Genomic DNA, 20,175 nt, shown 5'->3' with positions numbered 1-20,175 from the left:
AAGTGGGATTTTGGTCTCCACACTGATGTGACATACTCAGCTGGATCTAAAAGTGTAGGTTCAGATAAAGTGATCTCATTTTGAACGAATAAACTATTAAACAGACTTTTTCATTATACAACTATCAGTCCAAATTTTAGGCCTAATGCTAACCTGACCCAATCAGTGGTGTTTTCTCCCAGAGGCCAAGGGAAGCCACACTTTGTTTAATAGTTTTGGTAATTCTTCTGTGCCGTTGTTGCCATCTCTTACCCATTTCACATTGAGTATTTTACAACAAGTGAAACAACGCCCCTCTAAATGAATGTGTTGTGAAACACTATTGCACCAGTATTGACTGGAATGTCTGAGGGGAGGCCAGGCATCCCTTGGTGGAAGAGAAAAGAATTATTAACCAATCAGATGAGGCTATTGTCATGCCACTGTCAAACTGTGATAAGTCAGGACTATGCCAAGGGAGGCCAGCCACCCTTTGGCTTCACATCAATCAAATCAATGTCATTGAAATCAAATTGGCTAGTAGGAGAAATAACCGTCAGCAACAAGTGCAGTCATGAAGGGTGGAGATTTGGAGGTTGTTTTTTTTTTAGTAAAAAAACTATTTAACTAACTCCCACTACAGCAGCAACTTAAAACTACATCCAACGACAGCCAACACAAAATTACAGTTGCGTATGGAGAGGAAACGTGGGATTCGGACTTTCAATGAGGATAATTGTCCGCATGAGTGGCTAGCTGGTAGCGCTAACCTTCAGCGGCTATTTTGCAGACTGACAGGCAGGTAAATGGCCTTCCTCTTCAAATACAGTGAGTAAAATACACACATCCCTTCCTCTATGTCACTGACTCAACAACCCATGTGTGCATTTTCTTTTTTTCTTTTTTTTATGTGGTTGTATTGCTTATTGTGCCCTGCTTGCCTGGATTTAGCTGTAGTCAGTCCACTTAAGTAGTTTTATTGCAGCACCCGGAGGGCCAGGTTACCTGAATAGATGTGATTGTTTATAGCTTCTTTTGACCTATAAACATTCTCAATATTCATTTATTTGATAAATGTAGCCAAATGATGTGAATCTAAAACTTGAAACGCCTAAGAAATATCTCTCTTTGAGTTTGTGAAAGAAAGCTTCTTTTATCAAACTTGTACTGTGCATTAAGCAGCCAGTCATGCATTTGGATAGCGGGGCTGCACAAAGTTGTTTAGGAGGACCATATGTATGTGAGAAAGTGTGAGGTGTGAGAGAGAGCGCTTGTGTATCGGTCAACGCTGTTCTGTGTGTGTGTGTGTGTGTGTGTGTGTGTGTGTGTGTGTGTGTGTGTGCGTGCACATGTGTTGAAGTGTCGGTTAGATAACAGGCATGTGCTTAGATTAGAGGTCTTGTCTCATAGGCATGGCCTCCTCAAAAGGTTTCCCCACACCACGCCACTGGACCCAATTTGTGAGGGCACCATTAGTGAATCTAGGACAACCACTGAATATCTCAAACTCAAACCCTGTAACTCACAATTGAAACCCATCAGACCCTTTAGAAACACACACGCTAAGTAACATACACATCTGTAAACATAGGGGTGAATTGAACATGGTGTGCAGAGCTAATATGTCATAGTTCCCTACCTCCAGGACAGATGCCTCTTATTCCATTTGTTCTGAGGAGTGAGGCTTCGTTTCCTGCGGCCGACTGTCACCTCAGCCTCAGACACATCTGGCAAAGAACATCTGGGAGTTTTCATTAGGCCCAGTGTGGCTTGGTCTAGAGAGGGCAGAAGGAGAGTGGCTGACTGAGTCACAGAGTTGCTGATTCATCTCTATGGAAATCAAACAAACCCAGCCACATACCAAAGACTCCGGTCTCCTTGAGCCCTCCAAACTTCTGCATGGCTTTGATGGCCTTGGTCAGGGCCTCCTTGGTCTGGAGCTGGCCAGTCACTGGGTCGGGGGGCGGGAGGTAGCCGAACCTGCTCAGCCAGTCCTGGAGAGGAAACAGTAGACACAGAGTTCAAGAGTCACACCACCAGGCATTTCAGTGACTCCAAGCATCCCAAAAGCTGCTGAGAAGGTCTGACACCTGCTCATGTTTACTGTCTGTGGATTCAGAGTGTGTGAACACATGTGCGTTTAAGCTCTAAGGTTAATTACCATACATGTCTCACAGCTTCTCATTGTGTGAAAGTATGCGTGCATTGGTGCAAACAATACTGTATTCACAGACAGAGAAAGAAGTCTGTAGGCCATGACAATCAGTCACTCACACATTTGTGCTGTTAGAAATGTGTGTGAACCACTGCACCATGGGACCCCCGTCCTCCTATTTATTTTTATACCTCACACCTCCTCTTCTTACCTTATATCTGTAAAGTTCAGCATGCACACAAACGATTGAGTGAAAGACGTAGATGTTCAGACTATTCAATGCTAATGATGCTAATAAAGATTTTTGATGCGTGTGAGATCAGTTCACAGGATGATTTGGATGGATGGGACACAGAGTCCAGCAAAACAAAAGCCTTGTGTCTATTAAGGACAGCTCTGCAGCTCCATTTCCACTTGAGACCAGTGAAGTTGCTGCCAATCAAAGCAGCCCAGCTGAGATCATTGATTGGATTCGAAGCGTATAAGATCTCACTGATGGAAGCGTCTCAGCTGCAACCTGAGCACTGCTTTTCCTCTTTTTTTCCTGGTCTTTTTTCCCCCTCCCCTGAGATTTTTCTTTGTCTTGTCTCTCTCTTGCTCTCTTCCCTTTATTGGTGTCAGCTGCACTAAAGCCTCCCCCTCCCTTATGATCTGACGGCCAACAAGAGATGTCAGGTTTTAAATAGCTTTTTGATCAGCGCTCATCAGAGGTGAGCGACACTGATCGATACAAAGACATCCCCTCCCTCCGTTGACATGACTGGGAATGACTTAGCTGGGCTGAAGTGATGCTCTCTGGTGGCTGATATCAGCCTCCTCATCCTTGACTTTACCATCCCTGCACTGGGCTGAGGAAAAGTATATGGGTGGGGAAATTGAATTGACCCACAGCAAAACCTTAGAGGATGAAAAACAACAATTTCTTGAGAGAGTTTCAAAGCGTAATGCCAGGGGGAAGTGGAAGAGGTCAGAAAAATCAAAATATAGTTGAGAAGTTAAATTGACTCTATGAATCAACTATCTTTCAACGAACACAAGCTGTGGCAGGCAATAAAGTCAATAAAATCCCCAAATTCATTTATTTTCAACAGTTATTTTTGTTCACTTTCTCAGTAGTTATGAGCAATGAGTGTACAGGCAAATATGAAAGAGGTTGGCGATTTTTTTCTTTTTTAATCCAAATAGTTTTTCTGTAAACAACCTTCACAGTTTACTGTCTGTTGGTGTGGCACAAATCCATACAACACATTCACTCTCATTCTCAGGGTTTGAGTCTGTTATGTGTTTAGACTGGGAAATGGATCAGATGAGGCTCTGCCACAACTAAGATATACAAACTATATTGTGATTATAAAACATACAGCATGCTGTATGGAATTACATTGTCATGACTTCCATAACAATGAAAATAATACCCATGTTAAGATATTTTAGTGGTGATATTGTCAGATATTTCCGATTTTCTTTTTTACTTTCAGTGTTAAGTCTTATTTAGTCAACCTCTGTCATTTCTTGGCATTTCAGTCTTCACTTAGTCAAAGACAACAGTAACTATATAAGGCCAGTTTTTAGTCAGTGCCTGCTGGCCAGTGTAGCAGCACAGGAAATAGAACTGCTACACTGAAAAAATAAAATATTTTATTATCTTGTGTCCCCCCTAAATGATATCTGTTCAACTGCAACTCCCCCTTTTTTCTTCTTTTTTCTGACTTTTTTAACACACTGCCCATAAACTCCTCCATCAAACTTTTTTTGTGGAGCCAGCAGCTAATTCAGGAACTGACATAGTAGCTCATTGGGGATAAAAAGCTGTAAAACCTGCTCAAGAGTTCAGTGACGTGCTGAAAACAAGGTGGGGATAGTGTGTGCAAAATATAGGGCTGTCAAAATTAATGTGTTAACACATGCAATAAATAGATAGAACCAGTCTGTGTATGCAGTCTACGGGTTGCCACCGGTCCTGTGAAATACGGAATCTGCCCATATGAACATTGAGGTGTGCAGTTGGATACATGCATTTATTAAAAAATAAACTATGATGTGCTCACATTTCAAATGTGCTTCCAAAAGCATGCTTCATGGTCTCTCTGTCACAGCAGTGTTCTGCTAGTATGCAGCTATGACAATATGGCATTGGCCACTGAAGAAGCCTTTTCATTACTTGTATTAATAAAGTCAGAGAAAGAGAGTTCATATCGCAATGAATCACAGAGTAGTATTGTGATTAATCAAGTTAACGTTAATCGTTTGACAGCCCTAGTAAAATACTGCTAACAAGTTGTCCAAGTTCGAACCAAGAAACAAAAAACAAGAAAAAAAAATCAGACAATAGGCTCAGAGTGAAACGGCAGCAATTTAGAAATAGGTTTTGACAGACTTACTAAAAAACAACAACAGTGATTTTCCCCAGGGAATTTCCCCTTTGAAATAAAGATAAGAGAATTAACAGATCCTCTCTAAATCTGTTATCAACCACAAGTCAACAGATACATACATATGTAATAGACTGGCAGCTTGTCCAGAATGCACACAGCCTCTCGCCCAGTGTCAGCTGTGACTGGCTCCAACCTGTTTACCAGTGGGAAGGTGGCGCTCTCAGATATTTGGACCCAGATGGACTTTGAATTCACAACCTCTATGTATCACTGTGCTGCATCCCAACCTCAAAGCCCCTTTGCCACTGTAGTAACTTGTTTGGTTGCTGTGTTGTGTTCAGTTCTTTTCTTCTGCAGACTTGTAAACCAAAACTAAAGAACATCTTGAGTGGCACTGAGTGAAGTTTAAGCTCTGCTTGGAGCTAAAATCAAACAACTAAACGCTGCAAGTAAAGTTCTTTTTTATTTTTCAGTTTTATTGTAATTTATTCAAGAAGAGGAGTGTAGACAATAAAAGTTTACTGTCATAATAAACAAGACTTAAAGGTCATTTGAAGAAAGCTACCAAAGAAATGAAATTGACTTCTTTGGCTTAAATCACACATACGTATTAGAAGTCTTGTTTATAGCTTTCTTGCCAAGTCCTTGATAGACAGTCTAGACAGAAGACACTTTATAAAGTATTTTTAAAAAACTTGTGTTTTTCTTTCAGTTTACCCTTCAAATATGTGTACAATAAGTTAGTTATTTCGTAAAGTAGCAACTTTATTATATGACCAGCAGCAATATGCTACTATATCTCATAATAAAGTGGAAGTCAGATTAGAAAAGTTCGCAAATAAATTCTTAAAAAAAAGAAGATGAAAATGTAGTGACCCTCACAAAGAAATCCTCATTAAATGAAATAACACTGAAAACACTGTGGCTGCTCCTAAGAAAGGTTATTTGAAAATGGCACCCACTTCTCATTAAACAAATAATTATGTGTGTGTTTTTTTTAAGTAATGCAACAGGACTCATTAATTAAATAACCTTGCGACATGAGAAAGAAAGTTGTAATCAAGATCAGTGCACATCACACTAAAGTTTAAATGAGCAAATAGAGGCTGTGAAGTTGGGACTCTCTAGTTAAAATGACAAAATACGGTTTTCTTTTTTTATCAGGTTACTTCCTTTCATCTGTGCAGTTCTTCTAAAATGAATACAGATAAAGCAGAGGCATCAGCCGCACTGAGGCTGGTATTCACTGACTTCTTGCAGGGCAAATGCTTGCTGACGTGGGGGCTTGACCCCATGTCCCAACTAAGCACAGGGGGTCCTTACCACCTCTGCTCAAATGACCTGACCAGTCCAGGTTTATTAGCATTCAGTTTTTATGTGTTGGTGTTTAAGTCTTTTGAAAAGACAGACATAGATTCTTAGAAAATATGTTGTGTGTGCAGGACTCTAAATAAAGCATCCACAGCTTACTGTAGGGTTTAAGGAAACTCAAAGCAGGTGATTGAAGGAAGAGTTCAGTATTTACAGGGTGTAAGGTTGGGGACATATTTTGGCTTACTACAGAAAAAGACAATGTAGTGTTATGTAGCCAACAGTTACATCTTATTTTTTGATCAACACGTTTTTGTTTACACAAACTGGGGCAAGTTTAATGTAATGTTCAACAGCAGTGAGCACCCACCCATTCGATGGCAACATTGGAATCAGACTTTGCTGAATCAAATCAATGAGTCGAACATCTGCTAATATCTAAATGTCAGGTAGCCTATGGGAAATTCAAGTGTTTTATTCCTGCCAAAAAGTTTGGTGTCAAAGGAAGTTTTATTTTTTTGCGTCAACTCACACTACATCCTACTTAAACCTATAACATTCATTAGCAAGAAAATAGGAATTAGTGGAAAGTGTCAGGAACCCCAATAATTCCTACCCCTACTTCATCAACTTTTACATTGATTTTTGATTGGTTACATTATATTTTGGTATGCAAAATTTAATAATACTTGTTTTTTGAAGTTAGTTTTTTGAAGTTAGTTCAACTTCTGTTGTAACTCAAAGACATTTTACCTTTCATCCAGTAATAACTATAACCTGCAAATCTCCACAGGCGTTGAAATTAATCCTCCATCAATTCATTTACAGTCGTGTCATTAATTGTGCAGAGCCCCTGCAGCGTTCTGCAAAGCGACATACTCATGTTTTCCTCCCTCCTCCAGCTACATTATGTGAACACTGGCAGCTGTTCAGCATTTAATCAATCCTAGCAACACTTTTCATCACTGTCAATAAGCTGACATTTATCACTGACTGTATACTTTGAGGGAGACAGGGCTGCACTCATGCACAACTTCTCTATGGTAATATTAGACTGCCTCCTAAACTAAAAGTGCCTGAAATTGTAACACCTACTGCACCAGCAGTCAATTTTCCTCAGCATGCAATCCAGGCAGATCCAGCTGTTTATTTCTGACAAATCTCTTGCCTCCTATGTTTGCTTTTTTTCCCTTGTTGTCTTTTTTTCATTTGGACACCTCAAGTCCCGTGATTGGTTGGCACACAGACAGTTATGATGAGCAACTGTGAGGCAACAGAAATTAGAATTAAGCTGTCAAAATATTTTACTATTTTTACTGACGTAGTCTTTCTTTCATGTGTGTGGTTTGTATGTACTAGCTATTGGAAAACATTGAGGGGATCTTTTAATCTAATTTGCCATATGAGATCATTTTCTTTCCTGTTCACCGAGACATGTTTCACTAAAACAAACACAACCCACACATGAGGAGAAGAAACCTGTGGGGAAGACTCTTGTAAGCTTTACAAATCTGCAATTTGCGAGCAACAATTACAAGAGAAACGTGACGCTGCCACCATTTGTCATGAATGTTTGCTGCTCACTTTTGTGAAATCAGCCCACGCTGTATCCTTGGGGGGGATTGGATTTACACTGTTGTATGTGATGCAGCACTTTGATCTCAGGTATTCCCTTAAATTGCTTATTTTGATTTCAAAACAAGTTTCTCAATTTCAAATTCAAATGGTGTGAAGTCCCAAACATGTCAGCTGCATTTCCCTCCCAATAAAACATTTCTCAGAATTAAAAAGCCTCAAAAGGGGTTTACTTTGCAGTAACTGCTCTTCCTAACTACCTATCTACATGGTTTGAATAATATCTTGGAAGTAACTGGACAAAAGCTTCTGCCATATGAGTGTGATATCAAGTCTGTTAGGTAACTGCTGTATCTCTTGGAGCATCACCCCTGAAACTATTGGCTAGTGTGTGTTTCAAACAGTGTGTGCATACTTGAGTTCCTCACTTGTGTTTCCATGGTGTTAGTAGTGAAAAACACCACAGGGATACCTTTAATTAACATTAGGTTTGAAGCCCAGAAAAGCTGTCACCTAAGAAACTTCTGCTTATAATGCACTGACTAATTTCCTACTTACAAAACTTCTTCTCAGATGCAGTTCATTAAACTACGAACAGTGCACACACATACACATACACAAACACACACACATGAGGATCACATGCTAAAAAATACATGTTCAAATCTTTTATTTATGTCCACACTGGTCCATTAATTCACTGAGGACAAAACACACGCTGCACACACACACTCTTGCCTTTCACTGCCTCACATAGTTGAGGCAGGGAGTGGGTTTTACAAGGTCTGGGTTATTCCCAGAGTGTGATTCAGTATCTGAATATGAATGATAATTCATCTCTGTGACCTGGTCCCTGTATTCCATCAATATAATATCATCTAATGTAGAAAAGAAGTCACAAATTCATAAAACAAATACAGACAGAGGGAGAGTAGGGCCTATAAATATTCCTCACAGAGCAAGCAGGCCTACATCTCTCCTCACCTCATTAGAGTTTATGATATTTATAGTGTGGTACTTAGAGTATATTCTGGTATGATGTATTAAAAGTATTTATAGAGCTTGTTGGAGATAGGAATTAGGAAATGACCCAGACTAACTCTTAAAATGACTTTGCTACTCACTCGCAATGTTTGGTTGTGGACAAAACAAACTTAGAGAGAGAGACGCCGCCTCTCTGCAACAGAGCTGCTGTATCAAGCCAAGAGGAAAAATCATTTTAAAGTAGAAAGTCAAATGTCATGTGCACGAGACATTGATGAATGTGAAGTGCTGCTGCTGTGTTGCAGATGCATCCCTGCAGCACACATGCCCATGTAGTCCCACTGTGGTAGTTGTGGGTTTACTGTAAGCAGGGTAAAACCCACATGAATCCCAGAAGGGCCTCACAGAGATTTGCCCCCTCAAGGGCCCACATGGCCTTTGCCCTTTGGAACCCCTGTTGTAGAAACAGACAGGCCAAAATTGTGGGCTTGCCCAGGGAATGCCCACATGGGCCCCCTACAGCAAATCTGCCCTTTTGGGACCCCATTTAGGCTTTCTGTGGTCAACCCAGCATGGGCTTATCCGCCCAAAGGGGCTGCAATATGTGTAAGCCTACAGGGGTCCCACACAGGTTTGCCCACACAGGTCAACATGGCCTTTACTCTCTGAGGCCACAATGTCAGTTTGCCCTGTGTGGGCTCAGAAAACCCACAGGAGCCCCCGAATATATCAAACCAGACCAAAAACTGTGGCTGCAAAACCATGATACAAGTCGAATCATGGATTTTATGAAGTGTTCCACTCATAACACCACAGTGTTTGGTTATGTGCCATATGATCCATTTAGCTTATATACGATGTTGGCTGATGTTAACTTTGGCAAGAGAAAAGAAAAATATGTTTTTCTATCGCTCAGACAGAAAATGCTCATGTGTCACGAGTTGTGTTAATGTGCAAGCAGCATCTAAAGAAAGTTAGCTTCTCTTACTGTTTAGCTCATCTTACAGTGACATAGGTCAAAGGTCACTGTTGATTAACTTTGACCTCCAAATAGAGATAACAGCATCTTGTGTCTTAGCACCTGCAGCTTTCTACAGTTTTACACAACCAGATAAAGCAAACGCCTCACACACACTCATGGCTTCCGTGAGTGACTACAGTGCCACCGTTACCACAGCAACATTTCTCAAAAGCAGAGTGTTGAAAGAGAGAAAGGAGAAAAAAACGTGACCTACTCTGTCCCACAATACCTCCCTGTTTATCCCTGACCAACAGCTGCCGAGCTCCTTCAGCTACAGCCTCACTGACAGGAAATGAGTCACTGGGAGACATTTAACCCCGCGACCTCAGTGACTCTCAAAGGGTCATGAAGTAGCACAGTCCACTATAGTGTTTACATTGTTCCTCACTACCTCGAGGATGAGGTCAGATCTGCTGCCGACCTCCTGCGCTCTTAGAGGAATGCCAAGCAGCAGTGGAATAGAAAGAAAGTTTGTGGAAAAGTGAAAACGGTGAGCGATGCACCATTAAAAGTTTTGAGATGCTATCATGTAAGTCCATTAATGAATGCCAATTAAGGATGAAGCTTTCCCCGCTGCCTCCGGGGTGCTTTCAGCTTGACAACAAAACACAGAGACTTTTGTTTCACTCATGAACAAAAGAGAGGGAGCAGAGCAGAGAAGAAAATGTTACACTTCATGCACACAATGCAACAGATAAAGAAAACAGAAAGGCAGAACTACTGAGGTTGCAAGATTCAAACTTTTCCTTCCTCCCTTTCACTTTTAGAGGAGAAAACACCACAAGAATCAAGAATGAGAATCTTATCCCTGGACTTATAGTATCTCTGTGGAACTGTCTAAACATGTGTTTCTTAAATAGCTGAGCAAAAGTAGCTGTTGGAGGGTTAGATGGAAAGGTTTTTATATATTTGAACCAGTAACAGTGGTCCTCACTGCTACATGCAATGCAACTAAGGAGTACAGAAAGTGTGTATTATTAATAAACAACAGTGAGAACATCATATGTGCAACATTTTTAAAATAAAAACTGTCAAAAGGCAGCCGACCACAAAAACACAGCAGAAATGATGCAAGTTGCATGGAAAACACCTATAAGAGCATTGCACCAGTGCAAACAGTGCACTATTCTTTGTACTGGATGTCTAGTGATAAAGTCAAAACACAAGTCAAGGAAATGACTGCGTAAAAATCATGCAATGATTTGTCATCATTTGTTAATCTTACAACACACTCCAACAGTAGTCGATTTCATCAGCCAAAAAACAGTAACCATGGAAACAAGTCCCAGGTGTGTCCAGGTCTGTTCATCACTGTTTTATTGCCCCCCGGAAACTTCTGTCATTCTCTGTTGGGTTCTTCTGTTATACTTGGAGAATTTATGTCTGGAAATGCTGAGCAATGAATCAGACCGTTGAAGAGGTTTTCTTTACTTGCTTGGGTTTTTTTTTTTTTTTTGGGGGGGGGGGGGGGTTATTATATTATTTATCTATTTGTGTTTCTGTTTTTGTCTTTAACTGGTGGCAAGGTAATATTTTCTTTTTTGTACACTCTAATTATTTGTGCTTCCTCTAAACTAACTTCCTAGAAATCACTAGAGAACCACAAAGAATAATTGAATAGTTCCAGATGACACACACAAACACGCGGACACGCACACACACGTCCATGTTCTCAGCTTTGTTGTTCTGTTCACTGCACTAAGAGAGGGGGGGGGTTTGGCTGTGAAGCTCCTTCATGCAAATTTGTGATTTGTGATATTGGGCTATATAAATGAAATAGAAGTGACCTCATTTTACTTGACATTTGCATCTTCACTGACCAGCAGAATCTCGTTAGTGCGATGCGGGTGGTATACGATCTCCGAATGCAGATTAAGATGAGAAAGGAATCAGACAAGAAGGCCTCACAATGCACTTTTTTTTACCTGATTAAGAAACAGCTTTGACCAAACAGTAAGCATAGATCTTTTTTTCCCCTCTTTTTACTTCGGTTAAAAAAATGTTCTGTCATCTAAATGACATATAAACAGATAATCACACAGATGTAAATGTCTCACATCAAGAAACCCTCTACTTCTCATGTTGCGCTGCACCGAGGAGATTTCTCTCAACCAAATTTTATCATAACATCCATGGCTGTTTGGAGTCGGCGCAGAGATGCTATCATTATTCAAAGCGGTCGCGGCGCTTCACGTGTTATATCACCAGCTTATTCAGAGAGAGATGCTTTACTCAAAGTATTACACTGGGATGATGTAGGATCCGAGGAATGAAAGCTTGCTTAAGTGTGTTTGACTGGGAAGCTCCTGAAAACAGTCCAATGGCGTATCCTGAGTGTAAACACAATTTACTGACGAAATGAGGATTTAGTCTCATTTGTGCAAACAGATACGATCAAAGGGGGAGAATAGGGGAGGGGAACGAGAGAGAAGATTGAGGGGTGGGGTGGGGGGGACAGGCAGCCTGAATGACACCTTTAATCGAACAGAAAATTGAGGCTAGATTGCCATGCAGGCGGCAAAAGAGTGAGAATTAATCCATGGCTGGAAATCATCCGTCTACTACTGATGCAATTCCCTCACCTTTCCTGTCACCACCCTAAACTAAACATGACCTCTTTCTTTTTCCCTCTCGTGGTGCGTATGCCTCCATGCGTGCCACAAAGAATTATAATGAATGACTTGAGAATTAATATGAATAAATGGGATCTAAAAACAGCCAGTGTTTGAAATAAGATAAGTATCAATTTCAATTCGGTCATTTGCGTTAATTACATAAACAAAATCTGAGATTTCTTTAAGAGAGTTAAGAGAGCCGTCAAGAGTCAAGAACTGAAACTTTATGACATACACTTGAAAATCAGTAACCCACAGAAGCTACTATGTATCATGTGGAAAAGACCTTCATGTATCAAGAGGTGCACTCAGGTCAACAGGCGCGAGCACTGAAATTGAATCTGAGTCAGTGGTGAGAAGAAGATCACTGACCAGTGATGTATGTGTGTTTTCTTTTTTGGTGACTATGGCTGAAACCTCACCTTACACAGGTCAAACCAACTGACTCCAAATAAATAGAAAAACAGAGGGAAAAGTCTGAACTCACACCAGTGATCCATTTTCAGTTAAATTAACATGGACCGGCCAGACAAACAGTGAATACGAAGAAAGACAGACTCAAGAGAAACACAGTGCAGTGTTTTAAATTGCATTCTAACTGATAGAAGTTACAAAATGTTAGCAGGCCATTGCTTCGATACTGGATTTTGTTAAAAGTGAGTTCTACAGGCTGAACATACGATTAAACCAACATTACCAACTACACTTTTGGCCAGTGTTGTGCATGAACGCACTAAATGATCGCTGTTCATTTGCAACTAATGAACATGAACAATAGTGGGGGTAAAAGCACCATGAAGCTGCCAAGTGCAGGAAAAAAAACAGAAGAAGCACTGTGTTTTACAGCAGCACTAGAATAAGACTGGTGCTCCCATCATAAACGATGCAAAGCTGCTGATCCTGCTGAATCTAGTTTGTATGAAGAACTTTATTAATAAATCAGTCCACATTTCCATGGAAGGAACTTCACATTTTTATGGAAACAGTTCCCGCTGGGTCTGGCAAAAAAAAAAAAAAGTCCAAACATCGGCCACATCGACATCAAATTTCAAACGACACATCCAACCAGTCTTTTGAAATATCTGCGAGTGATTGATGATCACAAGAATTCATTAAGAAAAGATCATTAGGAATATGTTGAGTGGATGTAGTTCAAAATTGTTCCCTTCACTTTATTTTTTTCCCCCTTCGCTTTCTTTTACCAGAGGCGTTTTCTTCTTTATCATTCTTATTATTTAATTCCTGCAATCAGCTGTGATCAATGTTAATAAATTGCTGCTGAATGCATTTTGAAATACTTTATTCTTTTCTGGGTATTTGTCAGTTAAAACCATAAGAACCTAAAACAATGAGGCTTATGTTACTGATTGGACCAACATCCACACCGCAGCTTATACACCTAATTATCTGGCCCAGTTGATATATTTAGCGTTACTTGTGAATATATTGCATAACATTTCCAGGGGATCCACAATGAAATTCTTCACGGTTGCATCTGCTCAACTGATACGTAACAATGCCCAACAAGTAGGCGTCAGAAAGAATAGAGTGTGTATAAGCTCTTATATCCATTTCAGTGGACACCAAAGAAAAAATAATCAACAGAGTGGAAGGAATAAACTCCTTAAGCTTCCTGTGGAGTAAAATGGTCTGTTCTCTTTTAGGTGGGACTTGCCACATGGTTTGCTAAAACTGGTCCCCGTCCAAACTAGTAATAAACCTCTAGATTTGGTTTTGTTTCATCAATTTTCATTTTTATTTTGTAAAGGGGAATTTATTTTCAGTTAGAATGGGTTATAATTTAACAGTTTTTCTCAGTTTGTATGCAGTGAACAGGAAAGACAGATGATGGAGAAAAGCATGGCATACAATAAAAGTCATCAGTTAGATTCCAGCCCACTATTTTACAAGCAGATGGCACACACGCCACCCTGCTGAAACACTCAATCACTTCGCCTCAGGAAGTATTTTGCTCTGCTGCAGATACAATGTGCATATAATGGGACACAAGCCTGACTTGATGAAAGGATACAGAGCATTCAGATGGATGTTCTTCTCCTGATGCCCCGTTTCTATTCAGGTCGAGGTGTGAATGTCATTTCCTAGACACTCGGGAGTCGAATCTGCCCTAATTTGCATGTTTGTATGCGTGAGAGCGTGACAACGAGGATTAAAATGTGACTGTAAGTGAATCATTTAATCCCTGTTTTAGGAACAGCTGGTTGTACGGAAAGCCGAGACTCCTGTCTGTTCCTGTAGGCAGCGAGGAAGGGAGCTGGAGAGACAGAGGAGGTGTTAAGGGAGAGATGGAGAGAGAAATAAAAGACAAGAGAATACAAAGTGGAAAGGGAGTGGAGAGAAAAAGAAACAGCAGGGGGATGCGAGAAGAGAAACAGTTCATGCCCAGAGAATATTGTCGTGCAGAAAGTAAGACACTGTGGAGATGAAGAAGAGGAACAGTAGGAGAGGTAGCTGGATATGTTTTCATACGCCACAATAAGCGAGGGTTAGAGCTCGGTGATATAGAAAAAAAGCATATCGATTAAAAAAAAGAATCATATCGATAATTATTGTTAATTATCTTTTTTTTAAGTGTGGCCCTGGCCGTTTTATGCTATTGCTTAATGACCTACTTTTAATAAAGAACACACAAACACTGAATTCAAATTTAACTATTCAACCACCTTTTACTGAAAGTTCTAAAAAAAAAAGAAAAGAAAAAAGAAGTAAAAGAAAGTGACCAGAATAAACTAAAGTGACCTGACAACAGAAATATAAATATTTAAATAATTTCTGGATTGAAAATAAATAAAACAAATAAATAAATACCGTATTTCCTCAAATAATGGCCGATATTCAATAAATAGCCGGGTTCGAAAAAAAAAAGTGCTACAGTGTGCGCAACAGAGACAGAGACTTAGGTCCGACAGTGCAGTGAGGAGAACAGCACGTGGTGAAGATGAAGATGAGTTAGCCTACTGAAAGATGAGCTTGGTCTCTAATGTGTTAAAATAAATGGAGGGATTCAGAAATAAAGACAGAGGGGTAGCAGCGGTGTTCTTCTATCGAACCCGTTTTTTTTTTCTATTGCATCACGCGTACATCGATCAATATATTATTATCGAATTATCGCCCGGGCCTAGCGGGGGTCTCATTAATCAAGAGCAGGTTTGTGAGGGCCACGCTATCCACTTTGCAGAGCCTGCTAATCACTGGTTCATCAGAAGATTTTGTTTCACGGTAGTAACTCCTCTCCATCTCTGGGCTTTTCCTTTTTTTTCCCTCATGTCTTCATTTGACAGGGGAAAGGAGAGACATGCAGTAAAGAACTCACCTCCATCTGTGAGAGGCCAACGAGATGCATCAGTGGCATCCCTGTGTATAGGTCTTACATTTCTACAACGAACATTTCGGGAAATTAGATTCACGGCAGCCTTAAATTAAAGGTTACCAAGTTAACCTGCTCATCATTGCAGGAGACAGGGGATACGTCCGGGCTAATGACTCAAAGCCACAGGAGCAAAGCTAAAACCAAGTGCATGAGTAAAAGAAAGGCCCACACACACGCACACACACACACTTGACAACCACATGTATTCTGCATGTGAACAAGCATCGTTTTCTTCCCACTTTCAAAAATCACTCCATTAAAAGAGGGGAAAAAAGCATGTCCGCTATCAAACCTTTTATATGTTATGTCACTTTTTTGGGACTGAATGTGAAAAGAGGACTGAAGACATGTCAGCGAGAGATTAAAGATAAACAAACTGATGGAGCCAATTAGAACAACCCCCTGAAACTGGGGCTTAATTTAACAAGCATAAATTTCAGTGGCTCCACGGAGGGAAAAAGCCCCCAAACCTTCTTTGAAGTTTCCCTCTCTGTGGGCGGTAGTGTGGCATGGCACCCAGCCAAGGCCCACAGACACAAGGAGCGAATAAAGTGAATAAAGCTCGCCCAGTGTCTCCTGATAGAGAGGATAGAGCAGGAGGCTGTAAAGTTGCACACAAATACACGGTCGCAAATCAAACACACACGTGAAGGGTTAGGCTCTTAACTTATCACAAAGTCAATCTTTATTTGTTTGCACACAGTCTGTGCGTGTTTAGATTTATAAAGCCGCATGGATCTGAAGACAACCTTCTCAAGTTTTCTCAGCCTTTTGTAATGTGAACAAATGTGTCAGTGTTCATTATCTGAGAGGGATTGAAACTGTGTTTGTGAGTCGCATCTTGTGCAACTTGTTTTCCCCTTTCTCTCTGCATCATCTTTAAGAATTCACAAAGGTCATTTGTAATGGCATTATAACTGTTTCTCTGTCAAACACAGAGTTAATCAATATCACATGTAGATTGTTTTTAATCTCTGTGACCTTTAAGGAAATGGAAAATGTCACTCAAATCCACTTCCGTAGAAACCGGGAGCGATGTACGTCATAAAGCGATCTTGCGTCATTGTGTTATTGTGCACCTTGCCCGGGGCTCAGACAGCGGAACGTATTTTATGAGGGTATCAGAGATGGTTTCTATCTTTGTAACTTCCTCTCAGAGTTACATTCAGGAATACATGCTACAGACACCAACATGTATTTATGGACTGTCCTTGTATGAAGTTTGCATGAAAGCCAGAGCTGCCATGTGCTGTTATAGTCATCCTTACAGACAATGTCTCTCCAGTGTTAGCTGCAGGAATGTGGGCAACTGGCATGTGCACAGTATGGATGCACATGCAGAAACACACGCACATGCATGTTTGACTCTATTTTTAAACTACAACCTAAAAGAGCATGGGCCCTGTTCTTAACTTTAACCCAGGAGCGAGATTAAGCTTTTAGTCTAGATTGCCGTTCTCACAGTCATATAAACTACAATCATGAGTTCCACTTGAAATTCTGCAGACTTACTGGCTCATTATATTCATTTGATAAGAAGTTGAGTATCAAGACTGGACTAAAAAAAAGTGGCCTAATTGCCAGTGATAGTTGGATGGAGTAGCTTATCTCTGCCACCCACTCCATCTCTCTTGGTCTTTCTCCCCCTCCTGTCTAATTCTCTTCATTTCACTTGGACCTTCAGAGAAATGGGATCATGAACACAAAACTGTCTTGAAGTTGACTCCAAAGATGATAAGCAATCATCTACACACCCCCCCGCCCCCATCCCCACCCCCATTTCTTTCTTTTTTCATCATTCGCTCCGCTGTGACTTGTTAAGAATTGACAAATGCTAATGAGAAACAAACTATGAGATCACCAGTGTGGCAGTGACACACATTCACATGCAATTGCAGAAACACACAATTCATAGTGACACACAAACAAGATGAAACTGACTCGCGCTCTCACATGCAAACACACAGACAGACGCACACACACACACAAGCCACATTTATTATAATTCTGCCAATTTCTGCAAGCAATTTCAGAGTAGCTTTGTTGTTGCTTTCGGGTTTTCTTGATCGTGCTATTAAAGCCGTCTATTGGCAGTTCAGTTGGCAGGGCTATAGATTATTTTAGGTCTCGGCATGCGAGCCAGCACAACACCAGAAACCACTGTAATTACAAGATTCAGTCGGTCCTTTGAATAGCAATGGCAACTAAAACCTTGATCTGGTCGAAGACAACGAGGAGGGGCAGCGCTCCTCGGGTTAAAATAGAACTGTCCACATGGAGTTGATTTGAGGTTTTCTATATGGGGAGGCCCGGGGTGGGCCTGCACAAGTAATGAAGTCAGTTGAAGCCAATGGAAAAAGACCATAGCATGCAGCTTTGTTGTGGAAAACGGCACTCGCCTGCCCATGATATTAAATCCATCACTACTGTAAAATCAAACACAACCAGACAGCGTAGAACTCCTCTGCTGTCCTTTAAGTTCAACTAAACTGATAATTATGAGTTCTTGAGAGACAGTAGCACAGCTCAGTCATTTTACCACAACATTAAGTCACGGAGCAAATGATGAATGAATTAGTTTGCACACATTTTACTCAGAAATGCACATGCATGAATGAACTCTACAGCAGCAGTTCAGCCAGACTCACTCACGCCAACCACTTTGATCAAAGAGGGAACCAGAAACAGACGCAGATCTCAGTCCACGTCTCAAATACAAAGCTTTCCCATAATATCAACTTAAAGTCACGTGCTCATCCAAATTTACCTCATGTTGTCACACATACTGAAAAGTGCCGCAGCTGTGACACATTAGTCCCACACCACCAGGCTACACATGCAGGCTCCCAATAAAGTGTCATGGCCGTTAGGATCCTTGTTGAGTTTAGCCTGTGAGGATATTATAAACTCCAACAATCCACTCACAAACCCGTCCCTGGAGAACTTTTACACCCTCACAAAACTGTGATGACAGATTCGATAGGCGCAGACAGAAGAGGCCGGTCGGTTTCCACAGTATCTCCTTCTTCCTGAGAAGCCGAGAACGTGCTATGTATCATGCACTTGAGCAGTCTCCTGTGCTCTCTGTCAATCATTACACGGTGATATATTCTATCCTACTGCGTAGTCATCTCCTGCTTGAAAGAAAAGTGCCCTCATCCTTGATAAAAGCCCCATGATACGGAGCTACAGACAGAAAGGTCACACCACTTAATGGAAGTGGGGCAGCGGTACTGAATGTACCCAAATAGTCCAATGTGACAGAGCAATGAGCAGAAATATGAGTTGGCTTGTGTGGTTTCTGCAGCTGCTGAGGACAATTAAGTAAAAATATCTACACATCCAAAAGTGAAATCTCCCCCTGAATCAGCAGGCATCAAACTGTTCCTCCAAGTATCGTCTTCCCCTTCGTTCCATATGTGCTGCCTGATTACTTATTTCAGTACAACAATCCCTCCACCGTATACCGCCTCAACTTTCCCTGCATCCACTTTTCTGTTTGAGTCCCCTCTACCCCTGAGCCTCTGGGTGCAATCAGAAGAGCCATAATGCACTAGTAGAAGAAAGCCTCCTATTTGGGGCTGGAAGAGGAAAATTGAAGAAAGCTGAGGGGACAGAATAAGATATTGGTAGAAATGTGCACTCATGAGAGGCAAGAGAGAGCTAATGAGGGGTAGTGGTGGAGGAGGAGGTGGGCAGGCTACTTGCATGAGAACTCAGTATTATGAGGTCTGCTGAGGAGGGAGAGAAATGGAAGAAGCTGGAGGAGGGTAGTCTCTACCAGCCTTTTTTTCCCTCTCTTTTATTCAGTTCGTACGAGACCAGATGGTATTCTCATTGAAGAAATTATAAGGCAAATATGAGACTGGCAGGGTGTGGTTGTCTCATCAGACAGACGCCACTCACCCATTTGATTTTATTCCTTAAAAACGCATAAAACATGACAGATATTTAACTGTCCTCAGTAAGAAGGATTAAAGACGCCCCTCAAGGTCATTTTCCACGAGATTAAATGGTAATATAAGGACTTTTATCAGCAGCCGATCTGGTCACCTCACTATCTTACAACAGCTGCTGAAGCAAGTACAGTACTGCTCTGGAAGACAAATAGTCTCTTTGGAAGCTCAGTCATTCTGTGTTAACACAGGAAACTGCCATCAGGAGTAAAATGATCCAGTGAGCAGAAAACATAGTGCAGATCGCACTGTACTGTAGCTGTTACATAGCAGCTCCCTCTGATGCTTAAATTGCAAATTGGTGGGCGAGATGACAAAGCTTGAAAACTGGATGCCTAAGAGCTCTGGTTAAGTTTGTGGTTGAGTTAATTACAGTCACAGTGTACAGTATAGTTACAAAAGAGACAGATATGTTCAGAGCTCAAGCTCCACTAAGAGCCAAGTGAGGCAGCACGGCGGCGCTGCTGAAGTGTAATGGGACTGCAGAGCAGCGGGGCTGGAGATCAGGACACGGTTCTGTGGGTATAGATGGCTGTTTTTCTGGATCAAGTCCCAAATGTATAGCGGCTATGAACACAACTGGGCCGAGGTGGGAGAACCTCATCAAACCCTCAACAACCAATTATCCACCTGCTCCCAACAGCTGAGAGCAATTTCAGGAGGAGTCCCATTTAAAAGTCGATCAGCCCGTGGCAGGGGGGAGGAGGGAGCTCCTCTTGTCTGTCTGCCTGCCCAGGTCCCTCTGACATCCCACTGTAGACCCCCCCACCCACCATCGCAAACCAAGCTGGGAGAAATCTGTCTGCTTTCAGT

The 20,175-nt window shown here is 41.2% G+C and overlaps 1 protein-coding gene across 1 annotated transcript in view; it reads right to left on the bottom strand.

Moving 5' to 3' along the window:
- Positions 1-20,175, bottom strand: part of LOC146977393 (matrix metalloproteinase-17-like) — a 65,242-nt gene that overhangs the window by 41,955 nt on the left and 3,112 nt on the right. Inside the window, exons 2-3 of the mRNA XM_085793627.1 lie at positions 1,841-1,973; positions 1,619-1,754 (exon numbers count right to left, since the gene is read on the bottom strand). Of these exons, the coding sequence (XP_085649753.1) occupies positions 1,619-1,754; positions 1,841-1,973 (269 nt within the window). The remainder of the gene's footprint in view (positions 1-1,618; positions 1,755-1,840; positions 1,974-20,175) is intronic.

The sequence above is a fragment of the Trachurus japonicus genome, chromosome 12, assembly GCF_045865225.1.
Source record: "Trachurus japonicus isolate A0001 chromosome 12, Traja_1.0".
NCBI lineage: Eukaryota > Metazoa > Chordata > Actinopteri > Carangiformes > Carangidae > Trachurus > Trachurus japonicus.
The sequence above is the reverse complement of the archived record's forward strand: the minus strand, read 5'-3'. Positions and strand labels throughout refer to the sequence as shown.